The sequence below is a fragment of the Neurospora crassa genome, linkage group VI (assembly GCF_000182925.2).
Source record: "Neurospora crassa OR74A linkage group VI, whole genome shotgun sequence".
NCBI lineage: Eukaryota > Fungi > Ascomycota > Sordariomycetes > Sordariales > Sordariaceae > Neurospora > Neurospora crassa.
In genome coordinates this window covers 3702418-3723622 of record NC_026506.1, presented here as the reverse complement: position 1 = coordinate 3723622, position 21205 = coordinate 3702418, and the positions used below count along the sequence as shown (strand labels likewise).

Genomic DNA, 21205 nt, shown 5'->3' with positions numbered 1-21205 from the left:
TTATTATGTAGCCGGAAGACGCCAGGTTGAAGTACTACTTGGGGGCACCAAACGCATAGGCTACAAGTCGCCCGTAGGGCAGACGAGAACGAAGGCGGAACACGGCCAGGGTTTTTCAGGCGAGATTCCCCAAGCCCCGCTGTGTGGTTCGCAAAGCTGCGCGTCACACCGCTCGACCACAGAGCCCTTGGAGGTTTGTTGAATGTACTGGCCGTTCGACCAGGTTAAATACCCCCATTGCTTGGCAGGGGTAACTGTGCTGCTTGCATATTGGCTTTGACGGACTTTGTACATGACACTCAGCAATTGCGGTTCTTTCCTCTTCAAAAAAATCCAGGTAAACTTCTTTTTGGTTGATAGGCATGCTTCGTTCAGAAGTTTGTTCCCAATGCCATTTGCATCTCAGTCTTAATACGAGTTCTGTTCGGTATCCCAAGTCGGAAATGTTGCCATATACCTTCGCTTCATTCATGCGTACAACTCCAAGTGGAGAAAGGAAACAAAATACGGAAAGAATTCCGATCAGGAATGCAAATGGATACGGTCAACTTGCTAGGTAAAGAGAACAATGTGACAAAGACCGAATTGACCATCAACTTTATAACGCGTAAAAGGCAAGTTTTGACTAGCCAGAAAAAGAACAAAGTGTATTCCCAACACCAACACTATGAGAGCTCTGCACTACAATGCCAGATGGATACAAGTCCTTCGATCCCCAGTCCTAGCAACAGCAACCATAGCCAGTGACCCCAATCTTCCATCCCGCAAAGGCGCTGGTCGGAACTGACCACTACAGCCTCCTCCCGATCCTGAAAATTGGCCTACAAGTATCCTGACTGAACAAAAACATCTGTTGCTCGTCGCATACCGTGGAGAGATTTTTTGGGTATGGTGGTACTGATAACATAACCTTCCAATGACTCGGTCACATCAGCAGGCATAACTTCCGTCACCAATACCACTCCCAAGCCTCCTCTCTTACTCCTCGTTCTCAGAAGTGGCAGAAGTCGCAGAAGTCGCAGAAGTCTCAGAAGTCTCAGAAATCTCAGACTCTCCCTCCTCATCACTAACGGTCGACTCTCCTGACTCATCCTCGTAATCGCCGTCGCTGCTCATCTCATCCATTGCCGTCTCATAGGCCTCTGCATACGAGACTCGATACGACTTCTTGTATCCACGGCGGAATCCGTCCATATATCCCGCGTTGTTCCCATCATGGCAGCCGTCAGAGATGCCATTGTCCTAGCCGTCTTTGAAGGCATCGTTGTAAGCGAGGTTGTACGCCTTGGAGTAGGTCTCGTCGTAGATCTCGCTGTAGACCTTCTTGTAGACTTCATTGTAGATGGACTCGTACCAAGGGCCGTTGTCGGTGAGGACGAACTTGTGCGGGTAGACGGGTCGGGCAGTCGTCTGGGAAGGTGCATGGGACTGGTGCGAGGTTGAAAGTGGCTGCGACGGGCGCTTCTCCGTGTCAACGTCAACGTTGCGGCGCTTGGAGAACCGCTTCTCGGTGCCTTCGTCTTCCTCGCTGTCGTCTTCGCCCTTGCGGCGCTGTCCGTTCACAGGCTTGAGCTCTTGGTGGCCATTCTCTACTCTGGATCTCTGCTCGTAGTTGTTACGGTGCTCGCGCTGTATCTCAAGTTCGCGCTCAAGCTCGTTGCGAACCAAGGTCCAGCCGTGTCTGGTTTTCAACAGGTCGCGCCGGCTGGGTACCTGCGGCAAGATAGCAATTGAAGGAATCTGCTTGAAGAACTGTCAGAAGACACCCTGGACAAGAGTGCAAGATATTTGCTGAAGTTGAGAGGGAGAGGGCGCATCAGCTTACCATTGTTTGAGACTTGCTCCTTCTTCGGAGCTGCAGGCTGTGCCATTGTAGCTCTCCTGGATCAGGCAGTTGTTGATTGAGGTAGAAGTGCAACAGGGATGCTTGTTGCTCGTTGCTTAAGCCATATCACGATTTTGAGTTGCGACAGGAGCGGGGAAGTCTGGTTCGTAGTGCGCGCAAGTAATGCAAGTGAAGACCTACTGTAGCGGTTGCAGTGAAGGGCGGGAAGTGGGGGCATTGCGGGCGAGGCATGGATCCCGTCGTTTCCACTTGCGATCTGTGGTGGGGGTCAGGTTCGTGCATAAATCGGGATATGGCACTAACTTCCCGTCTGGCAACGCACGTCCGCTGTTGTTAGCGCACTATGTAAGCGCTGTGACATTCCTAGTTCAGCCTCTTTATGAACCGCGGGGCGTTCATGGTGAATGGTTCAAAATTACCTCTAGCACCTCCAATACCGTCATGTTACTGCTTTCACCAGAGAAAAACAGCCAGTATTACTCACATGATGGTCCTGTGACCCTGATTCTGAGATGTTTGTTCTTGCATGACGCGCAATGCTGCACTGCGCTGCTTCTCAGACTCTCTGCAGTATGCGCGGCCGGCATGAAGGATACAGATAGCATGACTCCTAAGAGTACGCCTTCCTTCGGCTTTTCTGAACTATATAAAAGCAGATCCCATGCAGTTCCTTGATTCCACCGTCGGTACAGTAGGGCTCGCAAGTTTGGGAGTATAGCACCTCTTTGGGGTTAGGGTTATAACCGTGTAAATAACGAACGTTCAGCATGCATCATGCCTTCCACATACAACCATTTTATCTCATCGTACCCGACTTCCGCCTTCTTCTGCAGAACCCAAGAAAAACTGAAGCTGGTTCCTATTGATTTCCGCCCACATCTTCCGCTCTCAAACCAACGCGTCACGAGTCACGGGACCAGGCGGATTCTACCGTACTTGCGTTGCACCCTCTCTCCCGCGCTTTTCACCTGTTACTCATCACACAACGATTGCGTTCGTTGGCGACTTCCATCCTCCGTCGCAATCATCACCCACCCGCGATACAACCACTTCTTATAACGGAGCAAGCTCTTCCAACGCTTTCCTTCCGACGAGGCCACCTCACTATATTCGTTGGTCGACCACAGCTTCTAGTATACGCAAGACTCGCGCACACATCCACGAGATATGGACACCTCCTTGGACCACAAAATGAAATCCCGACCGGATAGCTTGAGTATTGCAACATTGCCAAGCACATGTGAGTGCGCGTTGAGGCGCATGGTTCTGTAAGGCATCGGAGCCGGTTGCGAGACGGTATACTGACAGTTATTTCTGACTTCAGACTTCCGAGTCCTTGATTCAAAGCACTTTTGCGGCGAAATCATCATCGAAAAAGACAGAGGCAAAGCCATTGAAACCGCATGCCGTGCACACCGCGTGGTTTCAACATCCACAAACATCACCCTTGCAATCTTTACCGATGGCTCACGGCGCTGTCTTGGTGGTGCTTACGCGATCGCATTCAAACGTTATGCCCCAGGCACTGAGGAGCACGGCTGCGAAGTAACGGCCGCCTGGCCTGTATTCCACCAAACCACCAACGGCTGTGAACTACTAGCAGTGAAGCAGGCTATCAAGGTGGCAATCACCGAGCTAGCCACACTCGAACGTCAACTGCCGCCGAAGCACAAATCGAAGGTCCAGGTCCAGATTTTCAGCGATAGCATGTTTACACTTGAGCATCTGGCAGGAATAACGGAGTCCATGTCAAGGGAGAGCGACCATATCTCTTCCATGTACCGTTGGTCAAAGAGGTTTCGGGAACGATTCGCAGGTCGTAATTCACCATTTGAGGTCAAATTGCAGCTTCTCTGGGTTCCTGGCCACGTCGACAAGGTGAAGCTTCATTGCAAAGCCGATGAGGTAGCTGGCATAGTTTCCGAGACTACGATGTCCTTACTTACGGTCGGCGGAGAAAAGCGGCCGTGCCGTCACTGGGACTCCGTGATCCAGAAATTGTCTCGGGAACTGCCAGCTCCGCCTTACGAGGTGGCATCACGAGTGGCTGAAGGAGGACATGCGGAGGACCAAGATGACGACTACGATCTGTTCCCATGCGAAGCGGACATAAACGGCCCAGCGAACAATCTCGAGGTCCTCGAAGGCTCGAACGACTACGAGATGTACGGCAATGATAATCACCTCCAACCTCAACGCAATGAAGAGCGGCAAGATATCAGCTTCGAACAATGGGTCAATCAATGCCAGGATATTCAGCAATGGAACCAGTTGTCAGCAGAGTTCCAGGGTTGCTACCAACAGTGGTACACCCTGTTTCGAAAGCAACTCCAGGAAGGTGACGTCGATCAGGAAATGGGCGGAACTTGAAGCGTGAATCAAGTGCTATGTCACAAAGGGGGGAACCAGGGCAACCATCTAGCTAGGCTAGATGACTGGTCCGGGGTTGCGTCTATGCTTTGTCAATGAATTGAGCAAGTAGCTCACGCCTTTTTCTCTTCTTGCAATTTTTTGCGTTTTTCAGGCTGCCGGTCAGATACTCAGATCTAGTGATCTACTGACAGTGGCCTTGCTCCAGTGGCGCGACAAGTCTCGCCTATCTTTTGTCACTGTGGATGACCTCTTCGACCTACTGGGTAAAAAGGGCCTGTCATCCCCCATGCCCTCCTTATAGTTCCGTTGTGATACCCTTCACGACAGTGCTCTATGGCATATCGACACCCAAGACAGTGGACGCGGAAGCAAGCCTCTTTGTTTGGCACAAAGAAATTGACGTTGGATTATAGTTTTGAATTTTCCGCGTGATCAATTTGTCTGTTATCTGTGTATCCGATGTGTAGCTGGCTCGCCAGCTAGGCTTCCTGTGTCGTTGGTTCCTCCTAATCTCGCCAGGGATACCCGGTTCAGAAGTGGCACCGCTGGCATCTACTGACATAGTGCATTAACATAAGTGTGCCATAACATCCCGCATCACTCCTAACAACTTATTAGTCAATATGCTTCCCGGTCACCCTTGCCTGGCCCACTGTTCATTCTACCCCGCTATTAACCTCACTTCATTAATGGAGGGCTACCGTCCATACTTGTGAGCATAGCGAAGACGTGGGTAAACAACGCTTCAAGGACTCAACACCTATGTTAACATCAGAAGAAAGTTCGTAAATAAGAGGCAGCCAAATACAAGCCGAAAAGAATAAATTGGAGTCTACTCTATACCTATTTCGCTGAAGCACAGAGGCGCTATAATTGTCTGCCAGAAGCGGTCATATCCCCCAAAACCTCTGATACACACCACTACTTGATTCCATACTTCCATTCTCTTATACTTTTCATGGCCTTCTCCGTCCCCTTCTGCCCTTCCTCCCTGTTATCTTCCATTCTGCTCTTTTTCTTCTTGGACCTGTGCTGCTTTTTCCCCTTCCCGTCGATACGGGTTTCGACCTGTTGCTCGTCCATCTTCTCCTTCTCGTTCTCGTAGTCCGCCTCTTCATCCTCCATCCCCTCCTTCTTTCACCCCCCTTTTGTACTACTCATTCTACTGCACCTTTGTATCTCGCTCTCTTGATGTTTCTTATTCTTTGGTTGACTATAACATCCCGTTTATGATAGTGTTGTTGGCAGTTTCTCACGAAGGCTAGGTAGAGATCCATCGCTCTGTAAACCTGCAGCACTGCCAAACACGGTGAAATCGTTGAGCATAATGTTTAGAGCGTTAACATCGTCATTAGTCTCGTGCAGACATATCCTGTAGACACAAGCTGTGTGAGAAGTGTTAAAACGAGCGGCAGCGTGTTATAATCTTGATACAAAGTCGAAGCTACCTAGGCAGGAATGCCCAGCCTACTTCTTCTTGCACAGAGACTGTACACGTGGTCCAATGCTAATCAGTTCGTTAACTTGATATCTCCAGTCAGACATATTCTTATCTGTCAAAAACACTGCAAGATCACTAGATGATGCGTTCGGTCAAACAGAGAGTGCATTACGTAGAAGTATCTTGGTATCAATATGCGTGGCAAGAATAGTGTTGATACGAAACCCTCCGAAACACATCATATAATCTAAATACACCTATAGTAATTACCGATACGCTTGAAGCTCACGAAGCATGGAAGAGTGCCCTGAATTTCGTTCATTGACCGAGCGAAGCGAAGAGTTATGACACAGTTTCAGTGAAGTCGAAGTCCCCTTCAGGAGAAATCAAATTGTGCTACGTGATGTCGCGAGAGCAATAGAGGTAGTTTTCAGGTTTCCTAGTTATGAAGATCGAAGGTACCATCACAGAAAACAAAAGTTATTCAACAGCAAAGAACTGGAAATGATTGATGGATGTAACAAATGAAGCATGACTCAAAGCCACTTCCTATGTTCTAAAGTCTCTAACTGACAGGGGTATCTCGTACAAAAGAGAAGAAACCGGACCACACCAAACTCCTTGCTCTTGAGCAATGCGAATAATGACATGAATCCTTGCAAGAACCGCTCAATATCCTTCACATACCAAACGCCACACCAGACATCTTTGATCGCTCGGCAACTTCGCCATGATTCAAGACCAAAGCGCTCTCCTCATCCCACATGAACCCAACATGACATAATACACTACAAAGTCCAGAACATCCCAAGGCCGCCAAAGTACCAATGACAAAGACAAAAACGGCCAACTGCCTTAAGAAAAGGATGCTCCGAAGAAGAAAGGCTGGTCACGCGCCAGGTGGCGCACCTCCTTGTCTTTCTCATTCACCCGCTTTTGCCGCTGGCTTATGTCCACACGCATGGCATGGATTTCGTCCAGCAAGCTGTTAATTCGGGCTCTCTTCGCCTCATGAACACGCACGAGGGGATTCTCAGGCGCCATAGAGCGAAGCTCCTTGAGGCAGACTTCCTGCCACTGCTCCAAAACCGGTTCATTCCTGTGTCCACGCATCCTCCTCTCCTGCATGAAAAGAATGCACTGCTCTAAAACATGCTCCTCCATTAGGTCGTCCTCCTCCTCAGCCGTCGCTTCGGTTCTAGGCACCGTGGCTTTTTCGGTGCCTGAAACAGCATCTTTCTCGATGCTTGGGGCCGAGTTCTTGGTCGAGCTGATCTGCTCGATGGTGGGACGGGCCGGACCGAGATCGCGCCACCACAGTGGCTTGTCCGTTCCCGGGAAGGGGATGTCCGATACCATGTCTGGAGGGCCGCCCATTGGAGGCGGGTCTGATATGTAGGGCACGGAGTTGCTGTGGTGGGAGGGCGACGGACCGAGATCGCGCCACCACAGTGGCTTGTCCGTTCCCGGGAAGGGGATGTCCGATACCATGTCCGGAGGGCCGCCCATTGGAGGCGGGTCTGACGTGTAGGGCACCGAGTTGCTGGGGTGAAAGGGCGTGGGGGAGATCTCGAGGGACTTGTGGACCTCGAGGTCCGAATCGTAAAAGTCCTCGGGGTCGGAGAAGGAGGAGACGTATGGCTCCGGGCAGGGGTCGTATGACTGGCCGTACCACGAGTCGTGGTATCCAACTGGAGGAGTAATAGGAGCACTAGCTACTGCTAATTTCATTTCCAACTCCTTTTCGTAACGTTTGATTTTCTTGTCAAGGGCGTGTTCCATATCTCTATCGAGATACACCGGTAGAGGCATCTCTGCAGCTGGTCTGGCTCTACCGTCTAGGGTAAATATGTTTTCCATGCCTTCATGCTGACGACATTTGATGGCGATGAGCTTGGCGGACAACTGGCTCTGAAGGCGACACTTAACCGGTAGCCAATACAGGTGTAAATCGACTTTGATATGGGGAACCTCGCCAAGCTTGTGGGAGTGCTCGAAGATCATGAACTGAATCAATCTCCATAGTTCATCGCGAGGAGTCCTGCTCTTCCTGTTGTTGTTGTTGTTGTTGTTGTTGTTGTTGATTACTGTCCCTCGGAGTAAGTCAAACACCGGAGGTCCCGTGAATATCTGCACCGTTGCAACCATCGGACAAGTTGAACTAGCAGGGAGGGTGCACAACCGCTGGCGGGCAACAACAAGCGCTTGAACGACTGCCAGAGCCTCTGTAGCCGTGTTCTTCTTGACCAAATTCGAACTTCAAGCCATCTCAGCTTGCTTTCCATGATCATCAGTGTTTGGCGACATCTCGGTGAAGACTACCGAGTAGGCCCCGGCAGTGTCCAGCGTCGGGCAGGACACACAAGACGCTGATGTAAACAAGGTCAACGTGATTTCGCCCGGGGTTACGATCCGCCTTTCGAATCTCTCTGCTATGGTCAGAATACTGCGCTGGGAGACCTCGTCGTGAGCTTCAGGAGCGTGAATTTTGCCACGAAACTTAGTGTAGACGTCAGGCCCTTCTTGACACCGTTCTTGTCAGCAACCATGAGGCGGATGTGAGATGTATTAAGAGGAGGTACTGTTGCGATGCCTCGCCCAGAGTGTGACTTACGAGGAGTATTGGATTGTTCTGGTCTGGTGAATGCCTGGCTAGACGAATTGAGCCCAGCGCTCGCTTCCGTTAAATTCGGCGCCATGCAGTACGTATTGCGATGGATTCGTACAACGCGCGCGAGAGAAATGCTTGCAATTTCGGCGCGTACTTGTGGTTTGAGGTAAGAAGGTCTGCGCCTTTGTTGCGGTCTGGAGTTGTTGTTTGCGAAATTTGATCGAGAGGTGGAAAAAAATCTGGGAAGAGGAAAATCGTGTCCGGTGCGTGGAGTAGGGCTCTGTGGGAGGGCTGCCCAGGCTTCTAAGCCGGCCGCGTCAATCCTTAACTGTAAAAGATAAATGTGATGGCGGAGTCCAGCGGCATAAACATCAGATGAAACCTTGGGCTAGTAAAGTGGTGATGCTGCAAAGGGAGCTCACAGGCAGCAAACTCTCGGTGAGGCACGGGGATGGGAGTTGAGGGAACTACGAATGGGTGGAAGTTGAATGAAGCAGGATATCCGAATAATGAAAGAAACTGCTCCAACCAACAGAACCTGGTGAGTTTTTCTCGAAAGTGTACGAGACGATTGATAGGTATGTTGATTTTGTAGCGCAGTAGCAGTACCCCATCACATAAACTAAAGCTATAGTTAAAAGGTTCCGTAGAGGTACGCATCGGAATGGAGTGCGCACCTCACTACGTCCGGCGAGGTGTTCTAACTTCGTGAAGAATAGGTACGATCTACAAAAGGCTGGAATGAACGTAGGGTAGCTATGGCATGTCATGGACTGGATACAAGAAGTTGAAAGAGGATAAAAAGGAAGGCTCGATAGGAGAACCATCGCAGTAGAAAGAAGAGAAAAAAAGAGGTGAAAGGTCTCGATCGCGAATCGAACAGGGGACGTTCGAGCAACTGGAAGGGAGTAGTAGAGCCCTATTTGCATAGCCGGAAGACGCCAGTTACAAGATACTATCCCAGAGGGGCCCTGCTCAGTTACTTTGTCAATCGTACCGGTCTACTTTTTTGTAGGGTAGTACGGTGACCAGCCCAGCCTGAGTGGGATTATCCCCCTGGGCCTAACCCTGGTGGATCGCAAAGCTGCGCACCATACCGTTCGACCACTGTCCCTTTCTGGAGGTTGTTTGTTACATACCTGCCTCAAGGTTTTGACCTATCAACCCCCGCCTGGACCTATTTCCATCACGCTTACCAATTCCACCCTAATCGCAAGACAAACCGGGCATTGTTTCTTGTTCGCACGACCTCGCTTACTCAATCATTTACGTCCTGCCGCACTCACAGCATTTGGGCATTTCCATTCATCACTATCGGCTCTATCACGAACAACGACGCGTTGATGCGGCTTTCAAACAAACAAATGGCCAGACCACCTCATTCATCTGCGCGCATTTCACGCTGCCTTTGGCATACTCGTGCACGCATTTGTGTCTTTTACTACACATATGAATCAAGCGTTGGAGCTTCTCAATCAAATGACCTGCCATAGACTTTGCCTGCTGTGCTCAAGTTCCAAGCTATCACGAGGGAGGGTTGCGACAGTCCAAAGTCTTGTGTGTCTTCACTGATACGTATCTACGTAGAGGTACAAGCGGAAAGTGACTGAGAACAGTGTCTTAAAAGAACAGAAATCGGCAGAGTGTGGATAGAACCAGTGGTGAATGATCTCGCAGTATCTGAACGAGGAAAGCCTAGCAAGAACACCCAAACAGACGCCTATCTACCTTAAAAGGCTGTTGCTAGGGTAGTAAAGCGATCGTGTTCACCTAGGGCTAAACATGGCCCTCACTACTAGCAAAGGTACATCCGTACCTCCGTGAAACGTCCTCCCTTGACACTTGCCTCCTCCAGGTCGCATCAGAAATGATACGCCCACAATGGCGGCATATGGTAAGTGTTCTTCGTGGATCGTGTAGTCCCTTCCGCAACCAAATTTGCTGGGCTGCGGGTGACTGGAGCGTTGGCAGGATCTGTTTGATCGGTCTTCGAGTCTTGTATCTACTGAGTGCCCATGCAGTGCAGTGAGTGAGCTTGATGTGACATGGCCAATATCTTCAGTCAACTCCCAGCGTAGCCGAGGGAATTTTTTTCCTTCATCCATCCGCAACTGAAACTCAATCCTTGTGCGGTGGAGGATAAGGCGGTACATTACTGAGGACGGACACTGTAGGGTAATGGCTTATTTGGAAGCACACTGAAAAGAAAACATGAGGGCTCTAAAGACTCTACCTGATCTTGAGGATGACTTTGGCCTTTAGATAACTTGTAAGGGGCGTAAGTATTCACTAACACCGAGTGTCCTCCTGCTTCACAGAAACCTCCTAACAAAAGTGGACCTCTCTTTACCCGCAGATTCAGGCCGCCCGAGTAGCCCAGCGCCCCAACGTCCTCTTCGACCATGCCCGTGGCGGCGATATGTCCGGGCCGTCTACTACACCGCTCCCTGGGACGGATTGACAGCGACCACCGTCCAGCCTGGCTTCCGTATGATTGTTGGCAACCCCATTATTCGCAACGAGTCATCCGTCAACCAGTACCGCCAGCTAATCTTCACCTGCCCGAACGCGCTCGACACTCGCACGGGCGGGACCAAGTCCATACCTAAGCTTGTTTACAAGGATTGAATCATGGCCAACGTACGCTTCCCAGATTGCTGGGATGGCAAGAACTTGGATTCCGTCGACCAATCCTTGCAGGTCACCTATCTCCACACACGGCGACAACATTTTCGGCTGGAAGTGCGAAGCGTTGCAGTTGGCCATGCACACCAATTGCAATATCTACGATGGCTCTCTCCGGATGCAGACTATTGGCTAAACTAAACCATTGTCCCGAAGCAGAAAGTCGTGGGAAATTTGATGGGTAGTTGACGGAGTTGCCGGATGCTATGCGTATCACCGGCCCGCAGCCGGGAATGCGAAGCGGTGGTGTAAGCTGCACTGTTGCGAGGTGGGAACAGTATGGTGGTAATTGGCATTCCGGGTGCACGACCTGTGCTTCGGGGCCGACTTGCAGGAAGCGAGATGATTAGAACTTGAAGTGCTTGTAAGGTGTTGGACGGCGGTCGAAACGAGGCGCGGGATTTTGGCCCTACGAGAGCACATGTGTTGAAAGATGCGAACGGATGGGCCTGGATGGGCTATATATGACATGAGCAGGGACAAAGATATAGAAGATATTGAACCTACTACACACTTCATTCCCCGAGCGTGTCATGTTCACGCTCCAGCCAACCTCAGATCCTCAGCGTCAACAGCGAGACAAGCGTAGCCCTACCGTCCAAGTCAACCAAGTCAGCAATTCATCATTTCCAAGTAATCAGCGAATTCTACATACCTCGAGCTCTCGAAAGACTGCGCCACAAGCTGCGAATAGAAGCTCTTGACATCGTTCAAAGAAATCATTGAGTTTCGCCCCTCCCCTTCCTCCCTTACTACAACCTCTTCATGTACCGGGAGTGTCTCAGGCTCCACAACAATGATACACAAACTCTTAAGATTCGATAGAACAGAAATCCAAATCTTGTTGTCCACATCCGGCCTATATAACATGGTATTCGACAGCGAAGAAGCAACAACAGGGTGCGTCAACTCCAGGCGTCGGATCGGGAGGCGATGATCCACGGCTTGGGGAAGCCTGCTTAAGAGATCCTCATTGTCTCCGTCGTCTGCGACGACGACGATGCGGAATGTGTTTTCTGCGTAGAAGACGTCGAGCGCTTCGGCGCGGGTCTGCTGGTTCAGAGAGAGAATGGCGGTGGTGTCGGCTTCTTGGAGACACTCGAACACGGGTCGTCGGCAGCTTAGCTCGATGGTTTCAGGCTGGATGACGAGTTCGCGATAGATGAAGATGCGGATCTCGAGGGGCAGGTCGAGGAACCCGAGTGTCTTGGAGTCGGAGTGGGGGAGGTAGCTCGTGAGAGACATGGTTGAACGACGGTCGTGATGGTTTGGTCTTGGTAATAGGGCGCTAGACGGTAGATGTGTCTCAATCGCTTGTGAATTGGTTTTCTGTGAGATGCCGGCGTCGGTGGTGGCCAGCTTTAATGCTGCGGGACTGGGCGTGGCTGTCTGTTATTTAAGCCATAACGGTTGAAGATGATGGCAGATCCCCAACGACGACAGATCGGTCGATGCGGGGCATGATGGTGTAGCGACTGCGTTGCCAATGGAGTACTAGTACTGCAAAGAACTTGTGTAGCGGCGGGTGGTGCGCCAGTGACCATACCACGGCTGGAAATGTCGGGACTTTGTCTAAAGCGGTTGGAAATCGGCAACTGGAGAATGATCAAGACGATCTCGATGGGAGTCTGATGGTGTTTTGTCCACACTGCACGAGGAAGGCAGAGTTGCATGATGGGATTGGTGGATGACGTAGGGAAGAAGGTAGCGAGTATTCCATACCTCTTTCGCATGCAACATGCGGAAGGTGCCTTTGGGGTACATGAATCCCCTTGGCCGGCTGCCTACCCGTGGTTGATTCGGTGGTGTAAAAGGCAACATCCCTGGGGTGGAATGATTTCACTTCTGACCGAGGTCCTTGAGGAAGATACGGGTTCGAATCCTGAACGGGCTAACCACACTTCTTTTTTGTTGGACCTTTTTGTCGACTCGTGCCTATTGTTATCTATCTTCATGTATTCAACGCAAATGATGTAGTTGTTCCTGAGACACAAGGATATAATTGTTCATTGCCAGTCATGTCGATGAGCTGTTCAATGCAGGTAATCGCATACGAACCGCATAGCATCGGGAAGCAAACAACTCCGGTGAAATATTTCCCGGCCAAGACGTGAATCCATCTTCAGCTCTATGTACAGCCATGGACCCTTGTTCGTTTTGCCGCAACTGGCAGCCGGAAATATCTGTGGAACCCCGAAGATCTGTTCCGTGCCGTCGTGCAACATTGTTTCCTGCAACGGGAAGCACTTCACCAACCAGCCGGGCCGTGACACCTCATTTCATTAGCCGGCATGTGCTACGCTTGTTCACCGGATCGATTGGCTTGGCCCCCAACGCCTTATAGTCCGGTCGATCTCGATCTCGTACCTGGTTGAAGGTGTGCTGCTTGGTCTAACAAGATCCAACTGCCCCCTCGGAAGCCATCATCGATTTCGAGATCAAGTCACTTGTTTTGGGTAACTTGGAGGCAGGGCGCAAGACATAACTTGTTGCCGCTGTCAACCAGGGATTGACATTACACAGAAGGCAATGCTGGTGAGTTAACATGGTCCATGACCTGAATTTCAATGAAGACTCAGCTAATGACTAAGGAAAGTAGAAGATGAATGACAGATACCCCCCTCCATTATGGCCAGCACATGCAGGCCTGCTATGCTAGCCCATGGAGCTGGGTGAAAAAAAGGAGCCCCCTTGTAAACAAAAGAAAACGTCTGTAAAGAGAGTAACTTAACCGCACCCTGCAACTCTCGATTGTGTTATTCCAGACTTGGTGAAGTGTATAACGTTTTCCGTCGCAGCTTCGTCGAGAGTTATCTCCAAGTATTCGTCAGTTACTTGACTTGGACTGTCAAGTTTCCCAAGGCATTTATGATATCCAAGTTCCCACTGCATCCTCAAAATCTTTCCGACTTCCTTCATGTGATTATGAAACCTGCTGACTTGGGTGTAGACGTCGCTAACATCCTCTACAATGTCCTGCACCTAAGTAGTCAAAGGATGTTAGTTGACTCCGGTTGATATAGAAACCAAGGAATTGGTCAGGTATTTGGTCAATCGGTCAATTTACGGTTTTGTAGGGACCATCCTTCTTCATCTTCGTGTGACCATTGGCTTTCTTGATAGCACTAGGAGCCGGCTGCCACTTCTCCTCTTCTTTCTCACTGAGCTGACCAGACCAGAACTGGGTGGTCAGTTCCTATCTCCTCTCAATCCTAAGAAGGTCACCATCGGCTAGCGCAGGCAAGCGATTAGCATCCCTTGAATCGAATGAGTATCAAGTGGGGAGCCAGTGAATCATACCCTCTTCGATGATAGAGAGAGCGGCATCAATGTGCGGTCTCAACTCGTTGAAATACCTGGTCGAATTCCGCTTGGCGGTTTCCGGGTCGAGGAAAAAGACTTCGAAATTGAAGTGCGTCGCCCATTCCGGAAAGAAGAACCAAAACCCCCAAGGCAGCGCTCCAGCGGGGTTAGGGTTGGCGTTGTCTGAGGCCCAGTGGTCCGTCTGCCTATCGCTAAAACAGTTTGCTGCAGCTGGTCACCGCTGATTGCTGCAGTGTGTAGATCTGCAGCTGTCAGGGCGCAACACCTCACTGCAAGTTGAGTGATCCGTGCGCATCTGCTTTCAGTTCACGATTCTCTCCCTTGCTCCTTCTGTTCCCGAAATAAGAAGCGGCTGACATTGGATGCGTTGACAACGAGTTCGAGCAACAGCGCACAAATCCCACCTTCCTCTCATTTGGATGACCGACTCTCTCTTTTAAATCGACATATTTTCCCAGGGATGGCTCCCGACAAGGCCCAAGTTTGGTGTGATATTTCCACCGCATGGCCCGTGCGCCCAAGAAGCTGACTGCTGCTTTCATTCAGCACCTTTGCGAACGGTGTTTTTACATTCCTTCCACCTGGATTTCGACTGCGCGCCAACCATCTCACGTCACTGCCTGCCATCATTCTGGAATTTGGTCTTCGTCGATGAGGGCTGGCTGAAGGACTCCTTGCGAATGTCCGTTCACGGTAATAGCCGTCCTCAATGCCGATTTCGATGCTCTGGAGCCAAAGCCCGCTGGCAGCCATACCACGCCATCGTCATCTTCCCTGCCTCGGTCCTCAGTCAATGCAATTGATCACATCCAGGCCATGCGAGGGACGCAACTAGTTCAGCCACCCTTCCCTCGTCTTTCTGATCAGTCAAATCAAGTAATGGCTTCTTCACAGCTAGGACCCTAACCCTTATCAACCTCCAGATTGTGATGACCGCCGGGGGAGGTCAAAGCCATCGTCATGTCTCGAACAATGGTGTTGGTCTGGTCTACATCTGCCGTCTACCCGGTAGGTTTCCGGCTCTCATAAGCGAGATCTCAGATCCTGGGGACGGGGGAGATGCGGCGGCTCAGCGTAGTCCTTGCATGCCAGCCACCCGGGTCACCGACCGTTGATTCACAACAAGCCAATTCAGGGAGCATACCAGTCGCCAGCCATGTAAACATTGCCAAGTCCGTCTACACTATACCGGCCAGTATATACAATTGATCGTGTCCGACTCCGTCACGCTTTCTCCGTTCCCAGGAACTTGGCTCTTGCATCGTCCTTGTCGGTTGGGTGTTGTTGTTGTGTGTTCTACTAACCATCCAGGAAACCCCCTATTTACACTCGTTGATTCCCTTTCACATCACCATCCAGTCATTCGTTGTGTCATCCCCAACACCCTATTGTAATATCAGTATGCGTTTTCTTCCACTTCTAGGTGGCTTGTTGCCCCTACTCGGCCTCGTTGGTGCCGCTCCAAGCTGCAATCATGAGTGCAACCGTGCTTGTTGGACATCCCGGTTCAACGTCAACACGGACTACGAGAACGAATGGCCTGTCACTGGGGTTACACGGAAGGTAAGATTTTCCAAACTATGTACCAGATTGGCAGAGGTTTCCACATGCTCACACGGGACACCACAGTTCGACTTCGAAATCACCGAAGTGGATGAGTGGGTTGGCCCAGATGGTCACATCAAGAAGGGAGCCATGCTCATCAATGGTGAGATACAGAGTTTTTCCGATGCTCAGCTGCCTGCTGACATGCAGCCCAATAGGCGGCTACCCTGGGCCACTGATCAAGGCCGACTGGGGTGACAGGATCGAGGTCACAGTCACAAACAAGCTCAAGACGAACGGGTGAGTTCCGTCCTCCCAATTGCTGTACGAGCCAATGACACTGACACTCCTTCTAGTACTTCCATGCACTGGCATGGTTTCCATCAACTGAACAGCAACAACCAAGATGGCGTGGCCGGCGTGACGGAGTGTCTCATTGTTCCTGGTGCCAGCAAAGTCTACTCGTTCCTGGCAACTCAGCATGGAACTTCTTGGTTCGTCCACTCTGCCACTCGAGCAGAGGCGTCGACATATCCGCTAATACGTGATTTGTTTCAGGTACCACTCGCACATCTCCTCGCAATATGCCAACGGCATCGTTGGCCCAATCCAGATCAACGGCCCTTCCTCCTACCCGTACGATACCGACCTCGGAGTCTTCCCCATCAGCGACTGGTACTATGACTCCGCCGAGCACATCGTTGATCGGATGATGGACCCCAACGATCCCTTTCTCAAGGGTGTCCCTGGCTCTCCCCCGCCGAGCAACAACATCCTCTTCAACGGGATGAACATTGCGCCCAACGGCACTGGAGGCGAATATGCGAGATTGAAGTTCACAAAGAACAAGCGCCATCGTCTCCGGCTGGTCAACACCTCAGCCGACAACACCTTTGTCGTGTCCATCGTCGGTCACAACATGACGGTCATTGAGACGGACTTTGTCCCCGTAGAGCCGTACGCGGTTCACCAGCTTTACCTCACCGTTGGCCAGCGCTACGATGTCGTTATCAAGGCCGACCAAGAAGTGGACAACTACTGGATCAACGCAACCCTATCTTCGACTCCTCTATGCGGCGTATCGCTCAACCCTTATCCAGCTGCCATAGTCTCGTACGAAGGCTCTGATGAGTCCAGGCTTCCCACTAATCGCGGTCCACGTGCAATCGATCAGTTCTGCGAGGATGACGTCTCTTCCAAGCCCCTAACATCGAGGACAGCGCCAAAGGCAGACTTTTCCGACACCAAGGTGGATACTCTGTCCGTCACACTGGACGTGAAGGAGGTGAACAAGGGTATCTCCAAGGTACTTTGGTCGGTTGATGGCTCCGCCATTGATGTCCAATGGGACAAGCCGACGTTGGAGTATGTCGTCGAGGGTAACTTTACGTTTCCGAGACAAGCAAACATTATCCAGCTGCCCGAAGCTGTCAAGGTCCGTTGCCTTCTTATCATGTCCCTTGCATTGACGACCACAACTAACGTGTGAAACAGTGGTCCTTCTGGGTAATCCAAAACAACTCTCCCTCGCCGCATCCCATGCATCTCCACGTGAGTCTCTCTTTCTATCTCTCCTCCCTTGCTCTTACCCGTCCACCCCTACTTCCACCATACCCTAGCCCATACCCATCCTAACCTTTGCCTTAGGGCCACGACTTCCTCATCCTCGGCCGCTCCCGCTTCCCCGCGAACCCCCTCGTCGACCCAGGCCAGCCCATCCTCTTCGACCCCGTCGTGGACGGTCCCCATCTCAAGTTCGACAACCCCACGCGGCGCGACACCACGGTCGTCCCGTCTTTCGGATGGCTCGTCATTGCCTTTGAGGCCGGCCGCAACCCTGGTTCGTGGGTGTTTCATTGTCATATCCCGTGGCATATGAGCCAGGGACTTAGCGTTCAGTTTTTGGAGAGGGTCGATCGGATTAATGATGGGGCGATACCGAATTTGATGCCGGATTTGCAAGAGAAGTGTGATGAGTGGAGGAGGTATGCGGATAATGATCCGGAGTTTAGGATGAAGAAGGTTGATTCGGGGATTTGAGTTGAGACTTGAGAGGGGTGGGTGGTGGAGGAGGGAAAAGAGGGGGGGGGGGGGGTTGTTTCTTCTGTATTCTCTTCTTGTTCTTGATGTTGGATAGTTGATAGTTGATAGGCTGAAGTTATGATATGAATATGATGAAACATCCATGCTTGGAAAGCATATGTCATACAGACAGAAGCGTGTATTAGCAACAAGCAGGTAAAAAGTGAACCAAGGCTGTGTGTGGCACAGAAGCAGCGAAATGCTTCCAACACAATTGGATACCCGACGCTTCCTCAGTACCTAGCTTTCTGCCCCCCCCCCCTCACTCCTAAGCATCATATTTCGTGCCGCAACGAAGTATTATCCTAAACTCTTCCAGTGATAGTCACCTCTTCATAGATCATAATGGATACCACCGCATCACATTCAGCCCGTTCTTCAATTCACCTTTTTCGTTCAACTGACAAAAAAGCCTGGCGTGAGGCAACTTCAACTTCTCGAAGAGTCGCTGGGAATTAGCGAGCGCCCAAGTCCTTTGCAACTTGGGGTAACGACATTGTATCCATGTGATGGCCGAAAGAAGATAGGTACCTAGATACGCGACTTTGGCAAACGCCCATTGACAGCGGTCATTGCTTCGATCCCATCACTTCCATACGTACTTCTTGCATGCCTCGAAAACTTTGCGGCAGGTGTAGCGGTTGCAAAGTATCAGGAACAGATGCCCGGTGAGCGCCAAACAACGACAACAAACTGTAGGTAATTCGAGGAGAGAGTCGAGAGACTAACTCACTCGAGTGGAACAGCAGAATGTTGAACTTCTTTGAATTTTCTGTGTATGTACATGGATGTCGACCATGGATCCACAATGACTCCAACAGCCGGGACCGGGCATGGTGAGGTGTCTCCCGCGCGTCTCCAATTGTTGTCACCGGGCTCATCTCTAACTGCGCCTTCCACCTTAGTCCACACTGAGGCAGCTTTAGTTGCTGTTGCAAGAATTTTACTATGAGGAGCTTAGATGTGTTTGTGTGCTTCCTTTTTTCAGGCATTTAACAAGTAATCCTCCACCAGTGTGAGTCTCAAAATGCAAAATTGTCCTTCCACAAGTTTGAAATCTGTCCTGCTTGTTCGTCTAAACGACATCCTATTCACCATCCATGCAATTCCAGCCGATTAATGCCAACCCCAGTTTTAGCTTCCAAACACAAAGGAAAGATTACTATTCGCGAATGTCTTCCTGAACTTCAGCACGAAGACAACCTCATCTTCCGCTACCATCGCCGTTTTTTTTGCTTTTCTCACCTCTCTTCTTCATCTTGACCCCCACTTCAGGCCTTTGAAGGAGGCATTCTAATCGTGCAGCTTCAAAACCAATTCCTCTTCACAAGGCATCTCCCGACAAACAATACACTTCACCCTTGGTCTCTCCACGACCAACTCATCCCAATCATCCAGACCTGGCTGTTTTTTCCACTCGATATCGATCGTGCCGATGCCTCTCACCGTGTGGTGCTCGTCGTCGTAGGGAAACCCGAACTCACGGCGATACCACTCGACACTTTCTGTCAGTGACAAGCTATCCACGTAGTCCTCGGAGATGAGACCGCCGTACGGGATTTCGGCGCCATTCGCACCGTGTCTATTGCGGATGTCGAGATTCGGGTCGAACCTCACGAGCTGCGGTACCCAGGAGCCGTTGTTATGCCACACAAGGACTTGTTCAACGGTGGTGGGTTGCCGTGGTCGAGGTGATCGTGAACTTAGCCTGTACAGTGGTTCGCTAAGATACTGGTTCTCAGGTCCTGGTTCTGTGGTCGAATCATCATTGGCGGGAAGATCCTGGAGTTCCGATCCCGAAGGTTGTTCTCGAATTTCAACCAGCGGCGGATTTGGATGGAACAGTGGAGGGATATGAGGGTTTGGGGGCGGGCTTGGCGCGCGGTACTGGGGGCGTGAAGCTGATGGCTCTTGCCGCTCCAGAGACTCGAGAGACTCTTGTGGTGGTAATGGAGGCAAGGGCCTTTCTCTATGTCTGGAGCGATGATTCGCGATATTGGGGATCGATCCGTCGCTGTTCCAAATAGGTCTGTCTGGCGGGTGTCCATTCGTCGCGCGCGTGTCGCGATAGCAATGGGGGCAAATGGGAGCATTTGCTGGCAAGCTGTCTGGTGGAGGCGCCCAATGACGGGGGTCGATAACCATAATTGGGCTTGTCGTCAACTGCGTGAAGTCAAACCGAGCAGGAGCAGACTGGTCCGGACGAGGAACCCGGCCTGTCCTGGCCATGGTGTAGGCGAGGAAGCATATGCCTGTGGCAGAATCACCATCTCCCGTCATACCTGGCTGTATGGAAAAGTTTTGTTTGATTTGTCCGATAGCTTCGATGTGTTTCCCGATAACGTCCCTCAGTTCCTCGCTGGAGAGAAGTTAGCATCGGACAGCTTTACCGGTCGATAATGTATTCACCCACATCTCATTGAGCCTGGATTCGCCGCGGGTGGCACTTCCGTTTCGAGAGAGCACTTCGAGTTGGATAACCGCGATAATCAGCTGTAATGTCGACTTCAGCTGTGCCATTCTCGGTTGGAGAAGCTCGAGCTTCGGCTTCCTGATATTCTTCCATCTGTGGGCGGCATAGAAGCGAAGAGCATAGTTCGCATGGTCGCCAAAGTTGGATTGTAACCTCCTGATCTTTTCCTTTTGCTCATCGATATCCCTGCTCAATTCGAATGCTTCTTGTTTCATGTTGTCCAACACCCGTCGATCACGCATATATGAGATGACTGCTGTGTCGTCCTGGGGGAGTCGGAATTTGATGGAGTACTGGGCGGTTTCGATCAAATCCCCAAATGCTCGAAAAGGTAGCGCATCAATCCTCATCTGGTCACCGATTTTCTTTGCATCTTCGGCAAGTTCAAGAATGACCTCGACGATTCCGTATGCGGCTACAGCAGTTGATATGATGGTCGGCACGCTTTCGAGAATGCCCGCCATTGAAAGGACTTTGCGTAAGTACCGAAGTACCACCAAGTGTGAGGAAGGGAGGTAAGGGGTATGAGATAGAAAGGGACCGCGGCACAAGTAATATGACAGATAATGGGTTTTATGTTACACCCATGATGTTTTGATATCGCTCTTGAAGAAGAATAGCATGCATAATGACCAACCATTAGACCAATCTTAAAGCTCGCAGAGCCTCAAACTCCGTATTCGCGTCCACCCAGATGCCATTGGCACTAGTAAAGAGGGTGTTTGGTATGTGTTGTCAGTGCATCTGGCCTTCGAAGCGGCCTGTCAAAGGTGCAGCGAGCTAGCTCCTGTGCGATCATGCATTCTGCCAGCATGTTTTGCATCT

The 21205-nt window shown here is 50.9% G+C and overlaps 7 protein-coding genes across 7 annotated transcripts; 3 read left to right on the top strand and 4 right to left on the bottom strand.

Annotated features, from left to right (window-relative positions):
- Nucleotides 1–1242: 1242 nt before the first annotated feature.
- Nucleotides 1243–1828, bottom strand: NCU05107 (hypothetical protein; the record flags this gene model as incomplete). The annotated part of the gene is made up of 2 exons (XM_952000.2): nt 1243–1752; nt 1826–1828. The coding sequence occupies 2 exons, from the start codon at nt 1826–1828 to the stop codon at nt 1243–1245; spliced, it is 513 nt and encodes a 170-aa protein (XP_957093.2).
- A 1209-nt stretch (nt 1829–3037) lies between these two features.
- Nucleotides 3038–4216, top strand: NCU05108 (hypothetical protein; the record flags this gene model as incomplete). The annotated part of the gene is made up of 2 exons (XM_952001.2): nt 3038–3086; nt 3171–4216. The coding sequence occupies 2 exons, from the start codon at nt 3038–3040 to the stop codon at nt 4214–4216; spliced, it is 1095 nt and encodes a 364-aa protein (XP_957094.2).
- Nucleotides 4217–6515: 2299 nt separating this feature from the next.
- NCU05110 (hypothetical protein) lies at nt 6516–7808 on the bottom strand (the record flags this gene model as incomplete). Its single annotated transcript, XM_952003.3, has 1 exon — nt 6516–7808. One exon carries the CDS (start codon nt 7806–7808, stop codon nt 6516–6518), a length of 1293 nt encoding a protein of 430 aa, XP_957096.3.
- A 2344-nt stretch (nt 7809–10152) lies between these two features.
- On the top strand, nt 10153–10899 carry NCU05111 (hypothetical protein; the record flags this gene model as incomplete). The annotated part of the gene is made up of 2 exons (XM_952004.2): nt 10153–10165; nt 10607–10899. 2 exons carry the CDS (start codon nt 10153–10155, stop codon nt 10897–10899), a joined length of 306 nt encoding a protein of 101 aa, XP_957097.2.
- A 611-nt stretch (nt 10900–11510) lies between these two features.
- Nucleotides 11511–12201, bottom strand: NCU05112 (hypothetical protein; the record flags this gene model as incomplete). Its single annotated transcript, XM_952005.1, has 2 exons — nt 11511–11547; nt 11612–12201. 2 exons carry the CDS (start codon nt 12199–12201, stop codon nt 11511–11513), a joined length of 627 nt encoding a protein of 208 aa, XP_957098.1.
- A 3405-nt stretch (nt 12202–15606) lies between these two features.
- On the top strand, nt 15607–17892 carry NCU05113 (laccase precursor). Its single transcript, XM_952006.2, has 7 exons — nt 15607–15843; nt 15910–15988; nt 16044–16125; nt 16182–16319; nt 16384–17260; nt 17320–17376; nt 17473–17892. The coding sequence occupies exons 1-7, from the start codon at nt 15682–15684 to the stop codon at nt 17863–17865; spliced, it is 1788 nt and encodes a 595-aa protein (XP_957099.1). The 5' UTR covers nt 15607–15681; the 3' UTR covers nt 17866–17892.
- Nucleotides 17893–18976: 1084 nt separating this feature from the next.
- Nucleotides 18977–20966, bottom strand: NCU05114 (hypothetical protein). Its single transcript, XM_952007.2, has 2 exons — nt 20321–20966; nt 18977–20266 (listed from the first exon to the last, which is right to left on the bottom strand). Exons 1-2 carry the CDS (start codon nt 20842–20844, stop codon nt 19201–19203), a joined length of 1590 nt encoding a protein of 529 aa, XP_957100.2. The 5' UTR covers nt 20845–20966; the 3' UTR covers nt 18977–19200.
- Between the last annotated feature and the right edge of the window lie 239 nt (nt 20967–21205).